Here is a 19662-nt window from a genome sequence, read left to right on the forward strand (position 1 = left end):
AATTTGATCGTACCAATAATTTGAAATATTTAGGAAAAGCACGTGTCTTTATTAACGTGCAAATAAAATCGGGAAAATTTCAAGAGACATGAAGGAATCCATAATCTCACGCAATGCCGGAACTGCCAAGCCTATTGTGACTGAAACGCTTATAAAGCCAAACATTAGACTCAAACGGAACCAAAATTATATGGTTTATATGGTTGACAGAATTGATGTGGCCGGGGTGGAGTTGCAATAGTTAACCACCGGCGAATAAAACATCCTGTTTTGCCCCATCACTGCGACCATAGACATTTGATCTATTGTGATATTGGCAAGGTGTTTTCTGTACTCCACACTTCATAATATTGGCATTAGCACTATTGAAGTAAGTGATACACTTATCATTTATATCCGTGATTATGTGTGAGGTTTTACCCTTCCGTTTCAAGCTGAATGCTCTACTATACCGAGCCTTTTTCAATCCTACCAATATAATCAAATTACAATTTCCTGAAGAGACACCTCACCTTAAGTTCCTCATTGGCCAGGTTTTTATTAAGAAGGCCTTATTTTGTCGTGGTCCCCGTGGCCCTGTGATTAGCGACGTCGATCGGCTAGCACGCCCACACGGTTGTGGGGCACGGTGAATCGTTGTACTTATCCTACACATGCAAAATGTGCCAAAAACAATATCGATAACGAATTCTCTCAACTAATCTAGTTGATCGAGACCACTATTAGCCCCCATGCTAAGCGTGCAAAATTGTTGTTTTTGTTTTTTTGTCAAGAGGAAGGAGTCTTATCGAAACCTCGTTCCTTCTACCAACATCGCGTTACAATCATAAGCCCCAAAGAGGTTCTTGATGCTTTACCTCTGGTAAGTTTTATTATAGGTAGGACATATATTTTGTCGAAAAGAAGGAGTCTTATCGAAACCTCGTTCCTCCAGTCAAGATCGCGCCATAATTGCAGTTCCCTGAAAAGAACTATTATGGGTTACTTAGACCAGTTTTAATATAAGAGGGACTTATTTTTGTTAGGAGGGGATCGACAGGGGTACTGTAGAATTTAGCTTAAAAGAAGGGTATGTAGTGGAGAGCCCAAGGGTAAAACCATGTTTAAGTCCTTCGACAACCGAAATTTTGAAATTGAGATTGAAACAGATAGCATGATCGCTCCTATATTCGTCTCATCGCTCTTGTTTGTTCAATTTCCCGTGAAACAACTTTTTCAAAGTAAAAGTTATTTTAATCTTACCTCTCGATTTAGGCGAGTGGTCGCAAATTTAAGTTTGATAAAAAAATAGTAAAATTTTAGCCGTAGCACGGTGCTCCCACAGACCGTTATTATAAAAAAAATGCACCAAAGAATCTGAGTACACCATTCGATTCGTTATGACGTCCAGAATCTATGGTACATTTTTGAGTAATGCCCTTTTGAAGGCCGTGAAGAACAAAAAAGTGATATTGAAACGACAAAATACTCAATGTAAAGCACGTTTTTTAGCCACAATTTTATTAAACAACATCCAAAATAGTTTCCACACATTCCAAGTATTGTGTTTCAAGACATTTACAATTGGTGGAAAGATTTATTCGAAAATCCCACAGTGCACAGTGGTCTAAATTCGAAAAATCGTGATCGTTCTAGATTTGACTGTGAAAAATTGATTTTATGTACTCAATGCCTTCAGCAAAATTGTTTCATAGAACAAGGCCTTACTTTTGGCGTTTTTGGTTTTTCGATCAATCCACCTAACAGTTAGATAAAAAAAATATTTTTTCTAATTTTCAATATACCGGATTGCTTCCTTCAGCAAAGTTGTGGAAAATTTTAAAAGAAAAACAATTGCTGAATACTGCGATGTCCTATCTGTACGTTGAACACGACAAAATAGAGTTTTTTGTGGAACACCCTTCCTTAAAATCAGTTTTTTGTCTATTATTTTTTCTGTGATTGTCAAAACAATAAATTTTACAAAGTCTTGAGGAAAGCTTAGTTAAATGCATAAATTCTTAGAACATTTTGCATTGTTTTGACCATTACAGACGAAATTATAGACAAAAAACTGATTTTAAGGAGGGGTGTTCCACAAAAAACTCTATTTTGTCGTGTTTAACGTACAGATAGGACATCGCAGTATTCAGCAATTGTTATTCTTTTAAAATTTTTCACAACTTTGCTGAAGGAAGCAATCCGGTATATTGAAAATTAAAAAAAAATATTTTTTTTATCTAACTGTTAGGTGGATTGATCGAAAAACCAAAAACTCCAAAAGTAAGGCCTTGTTCTATGAAACAATTTTGCTGAAGACATTGAGTACATAAAATCAATTTTTCATAGTCAAATCTAGAACGATCACGATTTTTCGAATTTAGATCACTGTGCACTGTGGGATTTTCGAATAAATCTTTCCACCAATTGTAAATGTCTTGAAACATAACACTCGGAATGTGTGGAAACTATTTGGAAGTTGTTTCATTAAACTGTGGCTGAAAAACGTGCTTTACATTGAGTATTTCGTCGTTTTAATATCACTTTTTTCAACTTTACGACCTTCAAAAGAGCATTACTCAAAAATGTACCATACGATGATTTTGAAATTTTGACCAGAGATTCTGGACGTCATAACGAACCGAATGGTGTACTCAGATTCTTTGGTGCATTTTTTTATAATAACGGTCTGTGGGAGCACCGTGGCAGTTTACTTACATTTTCAATGCACTGGTGAACGGAAAAATCATATCAAGGAAGATTTACAAGAACCCACGAGGAATAAATCTAAATTTTGAATCATCGGTGATTTGATTAAAATATTGCTCGTGGAATAATACTCAGAGCAATTCCAATGGAAAAATATTATTCAACGATTTCTCAGCTGGATTTTATTATTTGTTTTGTTTCTAAATGGTCTTACTTGTTTTTCTTCTGTTAGAAACCCATCTACCATTCATTTGGTACCAACAAACTCATTGACCCATGTTGATTTTGATCCTGAATCTTCCATATCCCGTGAAACTGTTTCCAATTTCACTAGTTTAATTATCACAATATTAATTGGAATAGATATTGTTACATTGTTTTACAAAATGATGCTGAAATTGACAACGCATTTCTTGATTAGAGCAGTTTAATTTTTAGTTAGTTTTCATTTATTTATTTTCGTCAAACAAATGTAGACTACAGTTATAATAATTCAATTCTCAAGGCCCGAAACTTATTAGTTCCTAAGGTTCGAATGAAATTTAATACACCAATTAGGCCGTTACAAATTTTATTTTCATTTTATGTCACCCCCCCCCCCTCCTTCAAAAATCTTGAATATTGGAAGGGGAAGAAAAAAAAGCTCATACCGTTTTAATCATTGTATTTTTTTCCGACAGCATTTTTGCTTAATTTAGCAATGAACAAGTCCAGTGACAGGGACAGTGTCGTCAAAAGGCAAGCGAAATAGATAATAATAATAATAATAATAATAATAAAGTGTTATTTTTCAACATTTATTTGAGTGCAAGTTACAAACGTCATAACTTGCACACAAACTTTTATCAAAGATATTTCTTTTTTTCGTCTCGGATTTATTTCTTTTTTGCCACCCCCTTCGCTAAGTTTTATAACCTTGGACATAAAAAGAATTCGAAATTTGTATCAGCCTCATTGACAATGAACTTCAAGATTTTATTCGTTTGAAGAACATACGGAGACCTCAATACCAAAGGTCTCGTGATCCTGCCGTAAAATATATATTCATAGATTTATGGAAGGAAATTAAACATAGGTAGATTTTCTTGCGAAATGAAAGTCTCATTAAAGACGTTAAACAACTAAAATCATATTCAAAATCTTGCTGAAAGCTTTTTTATTTTAGTGTATGCACAAGTGCGAAACGAATTCAGGGGGAAATTTGGATCTAGAGCTCGATAGCAATATTCTAGAGAAAAAACTTTCTTCTACAAAGTTGTTACATAGATAAGACGCTTAATTTTAGGTTTTCAAAATTTTGGGTGACCAAAATTTTTCAATGAAATCAGATATCTAACTTCCGCATCTTAGAATAGAATTGAATGTTGATCTGCAATGTTGCAACTTGTATCTACATTCATTAATTTTAACGGGGGACCCTACTTTGAAAGGTCGAAAAATAATGAATTTTCGTGAGTTTTTTCCGGATGTTTAGAGTAAAGTGAAGTGTTCGGGTATTTTGCCTATTTTGAGGTATATTTGAAGATGTATTTTGCATTTTGTGAATGTAAATATAGTGGGTAGTACGCTGTTGGCAGCTAGGAACGTGGATGCTCTCTCTGGATCAGTAAATCACTGGTGGTACGTTTTTTTCAGCAACTACTGGACCGATTTTACTGAAATCTCTTACTTGTTACATAGCCGTTTTTGAAAATCCCAAAAATTGCCAGAATGGCGGCCATTTAAGTAAAAAAATTTTCATTGCCTTTCTCCTAGAAAGGTATAGCAATCACTTGTAAAACTGAAGGTATAAAAGTGATCCAAATGGCATATGGGTCATTCCATACGAAGTGTACATGCCACTTGGACACAACCATCGCAGATTTTGTTCAAAGTTGGGGGAATTATTCATCTACTGTCTCTTTGGAAAAATCTCAATTTTGGTGTCGATTGGAATACCCCCCGCTCTCTTTGTCAAAAATCACTTTTTTCTTTTTCTTACAATTCATAGACTTAAGATATCCGAAAAATACTGATAGATAATTTTCGAAGAAAATAAACCAAGGAAGCCAGAAAAAATATAAGTTTTGACCGGAAGTGTTGCCAGATAAATTATTTTTGTATTTGAAAACTAAATTCACATTTTTCGGCAAATTCAGCCATTTTTATTTTAAATTTGATAATTTCATCCTTGGAAAATTTCACATAATGAGTTATAACATATAACATTTTTACGAACAATTAATTTCGAAATTCAGAACTATTTTCGTAAAAATGCTATATTTCGAGATTGGCTCATATTACCACGGGGTGGTAAGTGTTTCTTACGTAAAATTTTCTGAGAAACATAATGAAATCATCCAATTTGAAATAAAATTAGCTGCATTAGCCGAAAAATGCAAATTTATTTTAAAATACAAAAATAATCTATCTGGCAACACTTCCGGTCAAAAATAATATTTTTTCTGGATTTCTTGGTTTATTTTCTTCAAAATTCACCTATCATTATTTTCCGGGTGTCTTACGTCTAAAAATTGTAAAAAAAAATAACGAAGTTTACAACTTTTTTCGTAAAAATGTTATATCTCGAGATTGGCTCATATTACCTCGGGATGATAGTTGTTTCTTATATGAATATTTCCAAGGAACACGATGAAAATATCAAATTTAAAATAAAAATGGCTGCATTTGCCGAAAAACGTAAATTTAGTTTTCAAATACAAAAATAATTTATCTGGCAACACTTCCGGTCAAAATATATATTTTTTCTGGATTCCTTTATTTATTTTCTTCAAAAATCATCCATCAGTATTTTTCGGACATCTTACGTCTATGAATTGTAAGAAAAAGAAAAAAGAGATTTTGAACAAAAAATGCGTGACTTGGCAATAAACAGGGGGGTCCCATAGAGCAAGGGGTATTCCAATCGACACCGAATTTGGGATTTTTCCAAAGTGACAGTAAATGAATAATTCCCCCAACTTTGAGCAAAATCTGTGATGGTCGCGTCCAAGTTTGTGCTTTTTCGTGATCACTTCGTATGGAATGACCCATATATCACTCGACTTAGTTCGACGAGCTGAGCATTTCCTGTATGTGTGTGTGTGTATGTGTGTGTATGTATGTGTGTGTATGTGTGTGTTTGTGTGTATGTGTGTGTTTGTGTGTATGTGTGTACGTGTGTATGTGTGTATGTGTGTGTATGTGTGTATGTGTGTGTATGTGTGTATGTGTGTGTATTTGTGTATGTGTGCGTATGTGTGTATGTGTGTGTATGTGTGTGTATGTGTGTATGTGTGTGTATGTGTCTGTGTGTGTAGGTTTGTGGGTGTGCGTGTGTGTGTGTGTGTGTGTTTGTGTGTGTGTGTGTGTGTGTGCAAATTTTCAATCTCACTCGATTTTCTCAGAGATAGCTGAACCGATTTTCACAAAATTATTCTCAAATGATTCATTTGAAATCCAATTTTGCAACTTATGGTTTCTGGGAAACAACCTTAAATTGCCAAATTCAATCCAATAAAGGTATATTCACTCTTCGGGTCCTAGAATATTGATGTTTTATTTGAAGTAATAATTTAAGTATAAAATGTGAAATTTGACGTTATATTTGTGCTAAAGAAATATTGAAATGAAAAAATGACTCCTAATTTCAATCATTTTAATCACGAGCAATACCGGGAACGTTCAAATATCACAATATATTTTGATCAATCAATTTTGTTTTAGTTTTAAAGTTGTTTATTTTCTAGCTCATCTGTAATCAATTTTGTTTCTTTCCATAACTTGTAAACCATGTATCAAATTGTTATGAAATTTGTTATTTGTACGTTTGAGAGACAGCCCGTAGCTATGTTCAAATGAGTCGTGTAATCTTTGAGTTAATGAACTTTCGTTGTTTTCAGAATTTAATACATAATAACGGGTGAAATAAAAGTCCGAATATAATTTAATAAAATGGCAACCAAACCTTTCATTTAACACTAAGATTGTATAAATTAGTCCAGCCATCTTTGGGAAAACGAATGAATTTGAAAAGTTATCAGAACATGTTTCTTTTCACAACTTTTGAATCACATGCCTGATCATCACAAAATTTTTTAGTTAACCCTTAACTAGCCCGTTAATTTGATACCAATACTGTTTAACTCGGTTGTGTAGTTTGTGAGATAATGAAGTTTCGTGATTTTCACATTTTGATACATTGCAGACAAAGTTACAGTCCGATGACAATGAAATTCAATAGGATGTTATGAGTCAGCTAGACCTTTTATTTGAGACTAATTTTGTGGAAATCGGTTCAGCCATATCTGAGAAAAGTGAGTGAGTACAAGTATTCTTCGGAATATGTTGCTTTTCATAGCTAGATTTCACGTTTTTAAACATAACAGGCAAAGTAAGCGTCCGATTGCAAAACAAAAGGATAGGGTCTTATGGGACAACTAGACCTTCCATTTGACACTGATTATATGAAAATCCATTTAATCCTACTCATGTTTCTCAGAGATGGCTGGACCAATTTTTACAAAATCAGTGCCATATGGAAGGTCTAGTTGCCCCATAAGACCCTATTTATTTTTTTTTTTGCAATCGGATTATTACTTTACCTGTTATCACGAATTCTCATTTTCTTAGAAACTACACAACCGATTTGAACAATATTTATATCAGAGGAATGGGCTAGTTAAGGGTTAATTAATGAATTATGATGATTGAACACGTGGCTCAAAAGTTGTGAAAAGAAAGTCATATTTGAAATAAAAAAAATACTATAAATAATCGGATCTAAAATTTTATTTTATCGAATGATATAAAATCGAGTCCAACCTAAATATGAGTACAGTGACGTTTCATTTATACCATGTTAAAAAAAAGTCGCGTCATTTATTTGAAACATATTAATTTCATATTATTTGCATGCGTTAATGTATGTTCGGGTTTGAATGTTAGGTATGTTTTAAATGTTCGGTATAGTTTCACTGTCGGCTACCAAATATTTGTTATTTAGAGTGAAAAATAAATCCAGCAAATATTATCAGCGGATTTTTTTTTTTAAATTTAACGTGTAAACCTATTTTAACAAACAATAAGTTCGAATGAGAAAGGCTGGGTCTGACCTCTAGGTGGATTAATTTGGGTTTTTCTTCATAAAAAATCACTATTCAAAAATTATAAACAATTGAAAAAATCATATATAAAAAAAACGGCTATGTGACAAGTTAGATAATCCATTTTTACATGCTAAAAAACAGCCAAATCGGTTCTGTAGATACTGAGAAAAACATACCACCAGTTAAAAAACATGGTTTCGAGAAAAACGCTGCCAACAGCGTAATACACACTATATTTGCACTGACAACATGCAAAATACATCTGCAAATATAAGACTCATAAACTGAATCGATTGCCGTGAAAATTTGTACACAGAGATTTTCGAGTACGGAGAGTGTCACAGACATATAATTTTTGCTCTGTCTCATAAGCGTGTGTTAGGAGGAGAGAAATTTTGTTTTATAAACTTGAAAATTTTCTCCGATAACCGTGCAATTTTATATACAAAAACATTCGAATGTGAGGCGAAATTTTGCGACGTTATGTTACGTTACTGTGTCATCTAAAACTTTACTATATCTCTATGGTGTAGTCAGGAGGAGAAAAGAATGGGGTGGATAACTGATGTCAACTTTCCATAATTCTAAAACTGCTCAACCATTTACTATTCAAATGATGAACTTGATAGAGTATTTGCTAGAGCTGATGTACCTCGAGGAAGTATCTTAAGCTCAATCTTATATAATGGATTTACTTCTGATCTTGCTGATTTACCAACAGCAATCCTAGATTCTGTCTTATACACTTATACACTGTTAATTCACAAATAAATATTTACACCCATCTGGACAAGTTGTTGTTCATCCTGGAAGCTCCGAAGGATTTAGAATAACCTTTAAAAATGAATTGTAGCGTCCTCCCTGGTAAACCGAATACGAATGAAATACAGAGACTTACGAATATAGAAATATTGAAGAATATATTAAACCTTACACAACAAATTCCTACAAAAATCGTTGCAATCGTCAATTAAAACAATTAGATCACTTTGTAGCCTTCTTGACAAGTAGGTTTAAAATTTTCCTTCAATATTCCCTTAGCTGCGGAAGCAAATGAAATCAATTAATATAATGAAATGTAAAATTGTTTAAATAAAAAAATTTAATTTAATAAAATGTAAAATTGTTTATGTAACAGTGTGGATATGTCACCGTTTGTGGCAGAATACACAATATAAATTCGGAATTAATATTAGTAAACCTTTAAGGCAAACAATTACCATTTTTACACAATCCCTCCTCAAAAAATATTACCAAAATGACATCACAATGATTTGCCTATACAAACATCTGTGCAAAGTTATAGCCAAATCGAAAATAACAATTAAAAAATAATAAAATTAGTTCAATCTATTTGCACCTATTATTCAAAACTGAAAATTCCAATAAATTTACATGTAGGATGATTAATTATAAAGATGACGCTATAAAAAAAGCCTGTTTGTATTATATAGGGGTGACTGTGCCAATGCTAATATCTTTTTGTCGTTTTTGTAAATACGTAACCTAGAAATAGCATCAAAACTAATGCCGCAGTGTCTTGACCAGTACGTCTTGTCATTGGTAAAACTTTAAACTTTAAATTGTGATAAATTGAACTCGCCATTCGTTTCATGAATATGTTAGTATAAATTGATGACATCATTTACAGTTAGTCAATAGGGTCGATGTGTTAATATGACGCAATGATAATTTTAATTACGGTGGTAACACTTGCAACTCAACGTGAATAAAAATTATCCGAGATCTCCGTCAATCTCCAATTGATATTCTGATATAACCACTGTCGGAATATTTAGCATTCTAATTGACATGAAGATGTCCGGAACAACGGTCGGTTAGCGCTTGCTCACGCTATTTACAAAGTACCTTTCAAGCTTGTATTAACTTTACTCAGACAGTGAGTCGGTTCTGTATTGAGCTGACGTCTAGAACCCCAAAAGAACATTTCGTATTTACCAAACAAATAACAACACAATATACAAACAAAACACGGCAAACACACTTAATAATGAAATGCCGATTGAAAGTAATTAAAATTCAATTGACCGAAAGTACAGCCGAAAATGAAAAACCATAATCACAGAAAACAATCCAATTATCAAGCGAACCGTCATTTTCCATCCGACACAAAAAATATCGCCGATTGACCCACTACAGTTGGCCCAGTCCGCATATTGGCCGCGAAACGGATCATTTCACGCTGCAGTCATGACTTTATCAGTTCACAGCGTGCCGTCGCCGCACCGTTCGTCGTTGGCCACTGCCGTAGTTGAGTTTGCTACAAATTGCACCGGTCGCCGTTCACACCATGCAACATTTTGTAACCCAGCTTCACTGAATGGCTGAACCAATTAGTTTGCTGATAGCGATAATATGTCGAAGTCACGATTCGCATTCACCTTTGTGTCTACGTTTATTTTATTTTTTTTTTGTTATTTCTATTACAGTCATAATAGCTCTAATGGTACGGGTGGACGGCTTAAAGGCGACCTCGTTGATTTTTGGTCGCGGACCAGCCACTACGAGCACCACAACTACCAGCACAACGCCAGCGGCCGCATCGAGCACCACTGCCACTACCACCACCACTACCGAGGAGGCATCAGAAGAGGAAGAGGTGAGTGACCACTAGACTTGTGAGGTTGAGTGGATCTATCTTTTGCATTATTTATCTTTTTGACAAAGTGACCCGAAAAAAAAGGTCATCATAGACATCAATTTTAGTCTACCGAGTTTCAGAGCTCGAATAATCGCAATAACATGCACTAAACAGCAAATATTCCTCTGGATGATAGGTGTTTAAATGTTCAGTACAAAAATATCAATTTTACAAAAATGTGTATGTTTGTGAAAAACTGAAAAAAGAAAAAAAGACTAACTATCTAGACAACTAAAATGACCTTACGTTATTAAGGTCATTCTTTTAGGCTGACTCTTACAACTTGGGTGAAGCCTTCCTTTTCTAAGCTTCAGCTAGCTTGTACAAGTTCTTATTTGGCTAAACTAGTCGTTTGATCGAAATCATGCAATACTCGCAATAAATGTCTGTTTCGAAGATTCGAAAAACTTGTAATAAGGAGTGCAAATTTGATTAGAAACTAGAGGTGAAGCTATACCGGGGGCACTTGTTTCTCAGCCAAACCCACAACGCCCATCAATCTTTTGTGCATGAGCGGAGAAATAACTATACTCCGCACAGAAAGCGCACATATGTATAATTGCATTCTCTACTGTAAATCGTGAAGCCATTTAGTTTTTACATAACTTTCTAGACCCGTCACATCCATCGCGAGTCTGTCATTAGCCTCAGGCAAAACGCCCTATTAGCCGCGTGGGGTGGTGATGTGTATTTTTGCAAGTAACGCTGAAAAAAGTGCAGTGATCAAACGCCTACGAAGTGAATTGAAGTTGAACAGCAATCCTGCCTGCATGAGCTTAGTCTGGATTAGGTCGAGTCACTCTAATGATATGCAATTAATACCTTTACGTCAGGGGTGGCCAAATTACCGGGTAAAAATTAGGTCATGAGAGTTAGCTTATTAAACTGATCAACTGCATGTAAGTAGAATGTATTTCACGGAGCTCCGAACCAATCGACGTTAGATAATTTTTTGAATTTTTGATGAAACTGATTTGGGGCTGACAAAAAAATGGTCAGGTTTCTTAAGTTCTCTCAATTCTATATGACCGTATTCACTACCACGCTAAATTCATAACACAAAATATCCCCGAAACATTCAAGTTTGGACAAATCATTAATTTATTGAAGTTTATGTCCTGTAGTGAAAATCTATTAACGATAAACAAAATGACAATTGTATGAAAATAATTCCAATAATTTAATCATTAATCTTTAGAAATAATGCATAAAATCTTCGCCAATCTTTGAAAACTAAGAAATTTTCAGGAAAGATTGCACATTTCACAAAAAAACATTCAAGTATCGATTTTACTAAAAATGATTCGGTTTACGGTATATTTATTAATAGTTACTGATTTGTTTTTTTTTTTTCATTTTTCGAGACAAAACTCATCGTACAAAGCGTTTGGTTTTTCATTATGCAGAAAACGATCGTTTTTGAGTTCTACCAGATATAATTTCGATACAATCTGGAAATTATAAACATTAGATTATCAGTAAAGAAGGAAGTTGGAAGATTCTTGCAAAAAACCAATTGACAATAAATCGTGCCTATCACGCCCACTTCACGTCAGCCGACCTCAAAATCTTAAAAAGATCAACTGTCAGTAACATGCTTCGCATCTTGATAGGCTTGTTGAGTTGTTTTGTCGTAACAAGTATACCTAATCTGAGGCAGCTTTCAAGTTGGTGACCGCTTTTGCTTACAGATACAGAGTCTACAGAGTAGAAGCAGCCAGAATATAAAATGAAAATGATGTCACCTAAAAAGATTACCGACACTATTTTATAATACTATTTGCAAACGAACGATATTTGCGAGAATTATGTTATTTTAACATGTCAGTAAATAAAAAGGACCATAAAATATCAACACAGTAAATAAGTCAGGGTCTCAATCAGCGATGGTCAATTAAAACATTTATCATTCTATTGTCGTTACAATCCGACCTTGTCATCGCTTCCAAAAAGATTTAGAAAGTTGTCAATTTTACCAATTCACATGCATTTTCCTTCACCTGCATGCGGTAATGAACTCCGTGATTTGCGATGATATAATAAAATATGATACGTTGTCATTCATTCATATTTTTAGGATATGAACTGTTTCCAGTTGTATTATTCACCCAATGAAACCAACTGTATGCACAGCTATTATCGAATAACGAGATATGCGTTTATTTATCGAGCTTAAAATAAAGTATATATTTACCGACCCGAACTATATGGCGACCGCAACGTACATCCTAAGGATCCTCAAAGAAAACCAGTTTTTCATTGTGTCGGGTTGCAAATTCAATCTGACCCCTGCTTGTACGGTTGTATAGTACAACGTGGGATTACAATGGACTATAAGACGACTCTTGTTGATACGAGAAGGTCATTATGATTGCTACCGGTTACATCACACTGCCGCTGGTATTGAATTTGAGTACAGCGTGCATGTTGATGGTTAAAAATAAATTTCCCATAGCATACAGTAAAAACAACATGGATTTTTTTTCATGCAATAGAAAAATATCTACTGTTTAAACTACTAATTATTTGCTTAGAGATTATCGTTTTCAGAAAAATCATCTTTTTACTCAATGTTTCGCATAGATGTAGAACGGACGGGTTTTTTTTCTGTCAGTTTGGATATTAAAATTTTTTTAGAAAAAAGTGGTATAAATGCCATTTTCATTGGTGGATTATTTAGTTTATTCCTGCCCGGAGTTGTGGTTAATCAAGATCTTGAAATAGAGAAACAAAGTTTGGTGCGGTCATTTTTGTTTCTCTGGTCAGTGATACGCAAAGTATATCGTGGGAGTACGTGCAACGCGTTGCTAATCGCTAAGTTTTCTAAAATGTTGCGTGTGAAAACAGTGAAAAAAACATGAAAAGTTGGTGTTAAATACGTTAATTGGCCTTGATTATTCTCGAATGTGCGTTTTGTGGAGAAAAAAAAAACGACTTCGTTGGACTTTGACCGGCGTAAAAAGAAACGGGAAAATAACTATCAGAAGAGAACAGTGCTCACTGGACACAGATAAAGCAGGATAAATCTTTTGCCGGAATATTGAGATCATGGAATTTCCTTAATGCATATTTCTGTTAATAAGCTAAGTATATTTTTTCCTTAGTACTGAAAATCTGTTCAAAGTTTCATCCGCGATGGACGTTTGCCACGCGGGGGCTAGAAACATAGCAACAAAAATCTTTTTTTTTGTTTTTATTTGGTGTAGACCAGTGACCCGGGGTTGCCAGCTATAATAAAAAGACTACGAACTTAAATTCAATCTGATGACTCTTGTTGGGCTCGTTTTATAATTAGTTTGGCTTTTGAAAAATGAGCTGTGAATGCATGACACTCTTACAAAACAAAATAGGCAGTTTTACAATATAGTTTAAAAATAGTTTGAAAATTCAATATCACGCTCGACAAGTATTTGATCCCATCGTCTACCATGCCCTAACTGGTCGGTTACAGACATTTCACTTAGTTCTATGCTTTTATTTTATGACTTTTCTAGCTTTTGGACAATTGTAATACACATAAACAATTTTTATTTAATTATACTGTAACCGTTTTGGTCGGGCTGACGATGCCAATTGTTTTGGCATTTTGTTAATAAACTTAGCACTTTGTTTGGTTTGATATGCATATTTGCATTTTTCCTAGTTTTTAGGCTTTGGAGGCATGAAACTTTGCCAGTAGGTATCTTAGTTTATTTATTATAAGAGAGAACCGGTGCGAAACACCGTGTCCCTGCGCGTCTGCGTCGGTAGAAGGGAATAGTGCTGCCGTGCATAACGCTCCGGTGTAAACGCGTCTTCGGCTCGGGTTAGTTAAGCACATCTAAGGGTTTACAGAGTGTAGTGAATCGCTTTTTAAGAACAGACGAATGTCGTTAGTCGACCTGTTAAGCAGAAAGCCATATCTCCGGGTGACCGAATATCTACCGTTGTAATTTTCGGTATAAAGAGGGTCCTTCACGAAGAAACGATAGAAGTGGCGAGACGTTAACGTGGACTCAACTCCAGTAGTTTTCGTAAAACGGTGTAGTCAGCTGAGATAAATCAATGGGAGATACGTTTCGGTAGTTGTATAAGGACTTCATAAACAGATGTCCGAATGTCACGTCGATACCTTCCATGAGTTCGTGTTTTCTACAGATAGATTATCAACGCGATGTAGTTTTCGGTATAACCTCTTGGAGGAAACAATAGAAGTGTCGAGACGTTAACGTGGATAGAGCTTTCGTAGCTCTCGTAACATTGTGTAGTCGGCTGAGATACACCAATGGGAGACTCTCTTCGGTAGTTGCATGATGATTTGTTGAGGGAATGTTCGAATATTTTAATCTGTATTAATTTAATCGCAGTTCCGGTATTCTCGCGTGCCCTTTTTTCGGTGGTATATCAAACAGAACGAGTTCGAATCGCGTAATAATTTTTGCGGAGGTTAATATGAACTTGTAGGCGCGATATTTGCTATGAACCCGGTACCCGAATTCAGCGCATCGTTTACCAAAACGAAATCTGCTGCAAACCCTACCCTTTTCTCCAACATCCCAGTGATGTCTCGTGGAAGTGCAGAGGTGTTCTCGGCTTCCAATAAAGCGAGTATCACGTCAACATATTCCCATACACACTCCTTCTTTGACCTGCATTCGGATGCGGCCGGCGCTGGTATTGCCTAACATAAAGATAAGATCACCAGTTTTTACACATTGAGGATGAATGTTAGTCCCAAACATCACCCATTGGTTCTCTGTGTAATTACAGCTGATCTGGCAATAACGGAGTAGCAACCGCGGGCGGTCAATCATGCTCATGCTCATGCTCATGCTCAATGTTTCGCATAGATGTAATTTTTTAATGTCTCCTTTCCGTAGCATTATTAACAAAATCAATTTTTATTGTAGAACATGGATAAGAGCAAGAATTACAAAACTACCACAGTCAATGACAAATTTACTATTATCATACTCTATAGAAGGTGAACGCAAACACATATGCTCGCAGTCACCTTCTTTCGTTCCATCGAATGACCCACTTCTAGTAGCGATATATTTGGCATCAATTTGCAACTCTCCAAGGTCGTATTTCATATCTGTCTCTCTCACATCTGCTTATGGCAGGCAAATGCCGGAAAGTTTTCAACCAGTGAATCGATGATGTGTAACGCAGCGACCACGCCTAGTAATTAGCGCAACGTAAAAACAGATGTGTATGATTGATGGGTTTGTCACCTTTGCTCGAAACCGCACGTTGAAGTCACCTGTAAGTAAGTGCAAAACAGCGCACCACGTTCGAAATAAACTATCAGGTTTTTACGCATCTATGCCTGAGTCTGAGGATCCTACTTATATTGCAAAAGTTCAGTGTTCGCGAATGAGTTATAAAATTTTCTAAAGGTCATGAACTTTACGTCGTTCGTTGGAACGGTTTGCAGTTTCACAGCTCCTATCCAACATTTCAAATTATTCAATAATTGCGCGTCACCCCAACAGTAATACGCACGACATTCTCGCCAATACCTTTTCGCATTTTACAGCACCGGACATTATTCTGTGCATCAATTGATATGCAAGTCTATGAATAACCGTCTAACCTTAACCTATAAAAGAAGGTTTCATAACTTTCATTGATTAAAAACAAACAAAACTAACACAGTTGACGTTGCCGGTAGTCTGCTGACCAACCGGGTTGCTGGAACTGGAGGTGATCATCATGTCGGTAGGCCGTAAAGGCCAACACCATGCTTCATGCGACCGATTTTATCGCCTAAGCGTAGCCCTGTCTAGCAGACGATACCAACTTACATGGAAGATCACGTTTCACTATACCGCTGTTGAGAGTTTACTGTGTTAGTTTGCATATTTTTAAATGCTAATGGCGACAAAAGCTGGTTCCAAACTCGACTTGAAAGTGATCATAAAAAATTCTGAATTTTTATTAGAACAAACGTTGGAAATGTCAGATTATTGACCCAACGTCCACCAAACCTGTGCTAGCTTCACGACACTTGAAGTGCAATTTTGATTACAGCTCCGCAACGGCATACAAAAATCGGCTGTCATTAAAATTCGATAAGTAACGGTCAACACGTCGTACGGCGCATGTGTGCCGGTCTTCCCAAATGGCATTGTATGATGTTATAACACTTCGTCAACGGCACTTCCCCACCCGTCATGTCCATCGCGAATGCGTCGGCATTATTGCCTGCAGCATTTCCATATTCGAGATAACGCAATGACATACTTTTCAGTGCTCTATTGTCGTATGCGCACGCATTAACCTTGGTTGATTGTTGTGTTGCGCATCGTTCGAGGTAACCGCAAGTTTGTGATGAATCGATGCATCAAAGGTACTCGGGTTCATTAAGAGGGGTTGATGGTTTATGCTGCGCACGACGGTAATCGGTGACCTAGGAGTAGTGAAATGTTTGCGAATGGTGCTGGTGACGTGGCTGGTGACATAAACAGCTAGTTATGCTGTGTAACCTTGAGCTTAAGAGGTTATCGTTCAGTGACAAGAGCGAATCGAATTAGGTAAAAAGCTATGTATCTAAAAAGTGTGCATTACACATTAGGTAGTCTCTGTAGAACCGATGTGCAATAAACCAGATAAAGTACGAAAAATCTATAACTAGACTTATTGTGGTTCTTTTGTATTTTTTCAAGATTTCCCAATGATTTTGTTTTTCCCTAAACTTCGTGACAGAGCAAACTGTGTTTTAAGGGGTTATCATTTGCTCGAGAAAAAAGAGCAGTTTGGATTTTTTTAGGTGTTGCTTTTTTTGCATAAAAGTAGTAACTTACTGAAAGTTCTTTTAATCAACAACAAAAAACACGTTCATAAAAATGCCGAATACATGGAGTAATGGCCATTTCCTCGAAACGCTGTTTTTGCAGAGGTTTGCGGTGTTTACGATAAAGACCCAAACCGGAATGTTTTTCCCGAAAAAACATGTTCTGAGCGTCTTAAATTTTTTTTCGGCACAGTCAAACTTCGTGCATCATTCAACGACCGAGGAATTTGATAACGAACATTTAAAAAAAAGAAGAAAATCGGTTTAGTAGTTTTACCGCAAGCGTAAACACGGTAAGGTCATTTTTGGGGAACACCATTCTGAAATAAACGCGTATAAAGTTTAGTTTATAAGGCCTTGCACTTCTTCTTCCCACAGCCTTTTTCAACAGCCGTCACCCGACAGATAACAAAAAAGAGAGGGAAAACGTCTCCGGTGGATTCTGGCTGTTACCGACACGCGCTGTTTGTGTAGTGAAGACACGAACGTCTGTATAAAAAACAGCTTATTCTCTTTTCTACATTCGCAATCCCGAAGACATCCTCCAAATACCCAATGGCAAATCGAAACACGGAGTACATTTTTCGTTTCCTTTTGTGATGCTCTGTTGCCAATACGTTCTCAACGTGACTATAGGACTGCCAGCACAAAAGGTATCACGAACAAACAGCAACAGGAAAAATAACCCTTAGCAGACAGTAAAAAAAAAAACCATTAGCATGCCTGATTCAGAGTACAAAATTTTCAACTATTTCATTCTATTCTATCCCTCATACAGCAAAGCAAAGCCTTGGTGCTACATTCCGATTCGGAACTTGACCTTCTGTTTTTATACACAGACCTCGCAGCCGACTGTTTAGTGTACAGGACCAATTGCGGGTCTAGCGCTACGATCCTACTGACACTAACAGTCGGGAGAGCCTACGACGACTGGCTTGTTATTAGGCCAGCATCGTACCTCGAGACCATCTGGGATACTTTTTACTGTACCGATAGCGTAGTGAATCTCTCGTTCGTTCTAACATCAACTACTTTGCGCTTGCTTGACTGAAGTCTTTGTTCAAAATTCTATCAATTCGCTGGATTGATAGTTATTTTCCAATTCCTGGAGCTGAAATAAGGCTGATACAAATTTCGAATTCTTTTTATGTCCAAGGTTATCAAAGTTAGCAAAGGGGGTGGCAAAAAATAAATAACACCGAGACGAAAAAAAAAGAAATATCTTTGATCAAAGTTTGTGTGCAAGTTATGACGTTTGTAACTTGCACTCAAGTTAATGTTGAAAAATAACACTTTACTATTATTAGTATTTATTTCGCTTGCCTTTCGACGACACTCTCGCTGTCACCTGACTTGTTTGTTGCTAAATTAAGCATTTATGCTGTCGGAAAACCAATGAAATGGTTTGAGCTTTTTTTTCTTCCCCTTCCAATATTCAAGGTTTTTGAAGGAGGGGGGGGGGGGGTGACATAAAATGAAAACAAAATTTGTAACGGCCTAACTATCAGTCATTCGTTCCTTGTAAAATGGTTTTATAGTAATAATAATTTAAAGAATCATGCTTCATCCTGTACAGCTTCCAATGCTTGCTGTAGCGTGACGAAACTACATAAGCGCTATAAGTTTGATAAAATTCATTACTTTCGTCATGGCAAATATAACAATCGATAATTATCGATGGTTGGACATCTGGAAGCAGATAAAGAAAAACAACAAAATGTTGCTTCCGTTGTGGATAAAAACAATATTCAACAGTTTATTTGCACACATAGTTCGCTCTTATGCGAAATCTCGTCGTTGTCCGTACGAGTTAGAGTGAGCGAAAATGATTATCTCTCAATTTTCTAACAATTTTAAAAAGGATTTCGCGTTAGAGCGAACAAGCATCAAAGCATTCCATCCCTACACTCAAAATATTTTTCACGTTATAATTACCGGAAAAGTTATGTGAATATTTTCCACTGCCATTTTCACGTAGATTTTACGTGATTGTCATTTGAGTTTATCATGAACTGGTGAGATGATTTATCCTATGAATCTTATGCAGTAGACATATGTGTTCGTGGGAGTTTCACGTAGAATTTAACTACCGGTAAAGTGAAAAGCATTTGATTGTCTGATAGGTTCTACGTTTTGTACAACGTATAATTTTCAATTTTGGTTTCCCAAATTTGTTAGAGTCTAGGAATAGTTTTCAGAAATTATCCAATACAAAATGGCAAAATGATATTGCGACATTCGTTGGCGATCATCACTGTTAGCTGCAACTGTTTATGATCAGGAGATTCCTCGCAATTCGAACTGAATCTGTTTGAAATCTCGATGTCGGATTCTTATGTTTTTTCTAAAGCTCACTCCTTGGGAAGTCATCGAGGAATTCCTTTCATGTTCAAAGACTGAATCAGACAACAGCTTCGCCATTTTGATTTCTGTGTATTTTCGCACGG

At 35.9% G+C, this 19662-nt stretch overlaps 1 protein-coding gene across 7 annotated transcripts in view; it reads left to right on the top strand.

Annotated features, from left to right (window-relative positions):
* The window catches only part of LOC129722656 (zinc finger CCCH domain-containing protein 13-like), a 119767-nt gene that overhangs the window by 90145 nt on the left and 9960 nt on the right, over positions 1-19662 (top strand). For all 7 annotated transcript variants that reach the window (XM_055676272.1, XM_055676268.1, XM_055676275.1 and 4 more), the window contains one exon: positions 10226-10395. In XM_055676272.1, coding sequence (XP_055532247.1) covers positions 10226-10395 — 170 coding nt within the window. The remainder of the gene's footprint in view (positions 1-10225; positions 10396-19662) is intronic.

Source organism: Wyeomyia smithii, chromosome 2, assembly GCF_029784165.1.
Source record: "Wyeomyia smithii strain HCP4-BCI-WySm-NY-G18 chromosome 2, ASM2978416v1, whole genome shotgun sequence".
Classification (NCBI taxonomy): domain Eukaryota; kingdom Metazoa; phylum Arthropoda; class Insecta; order Diptera; family Culicidae; genus Wyeomyia; species Wyeomyia smithii.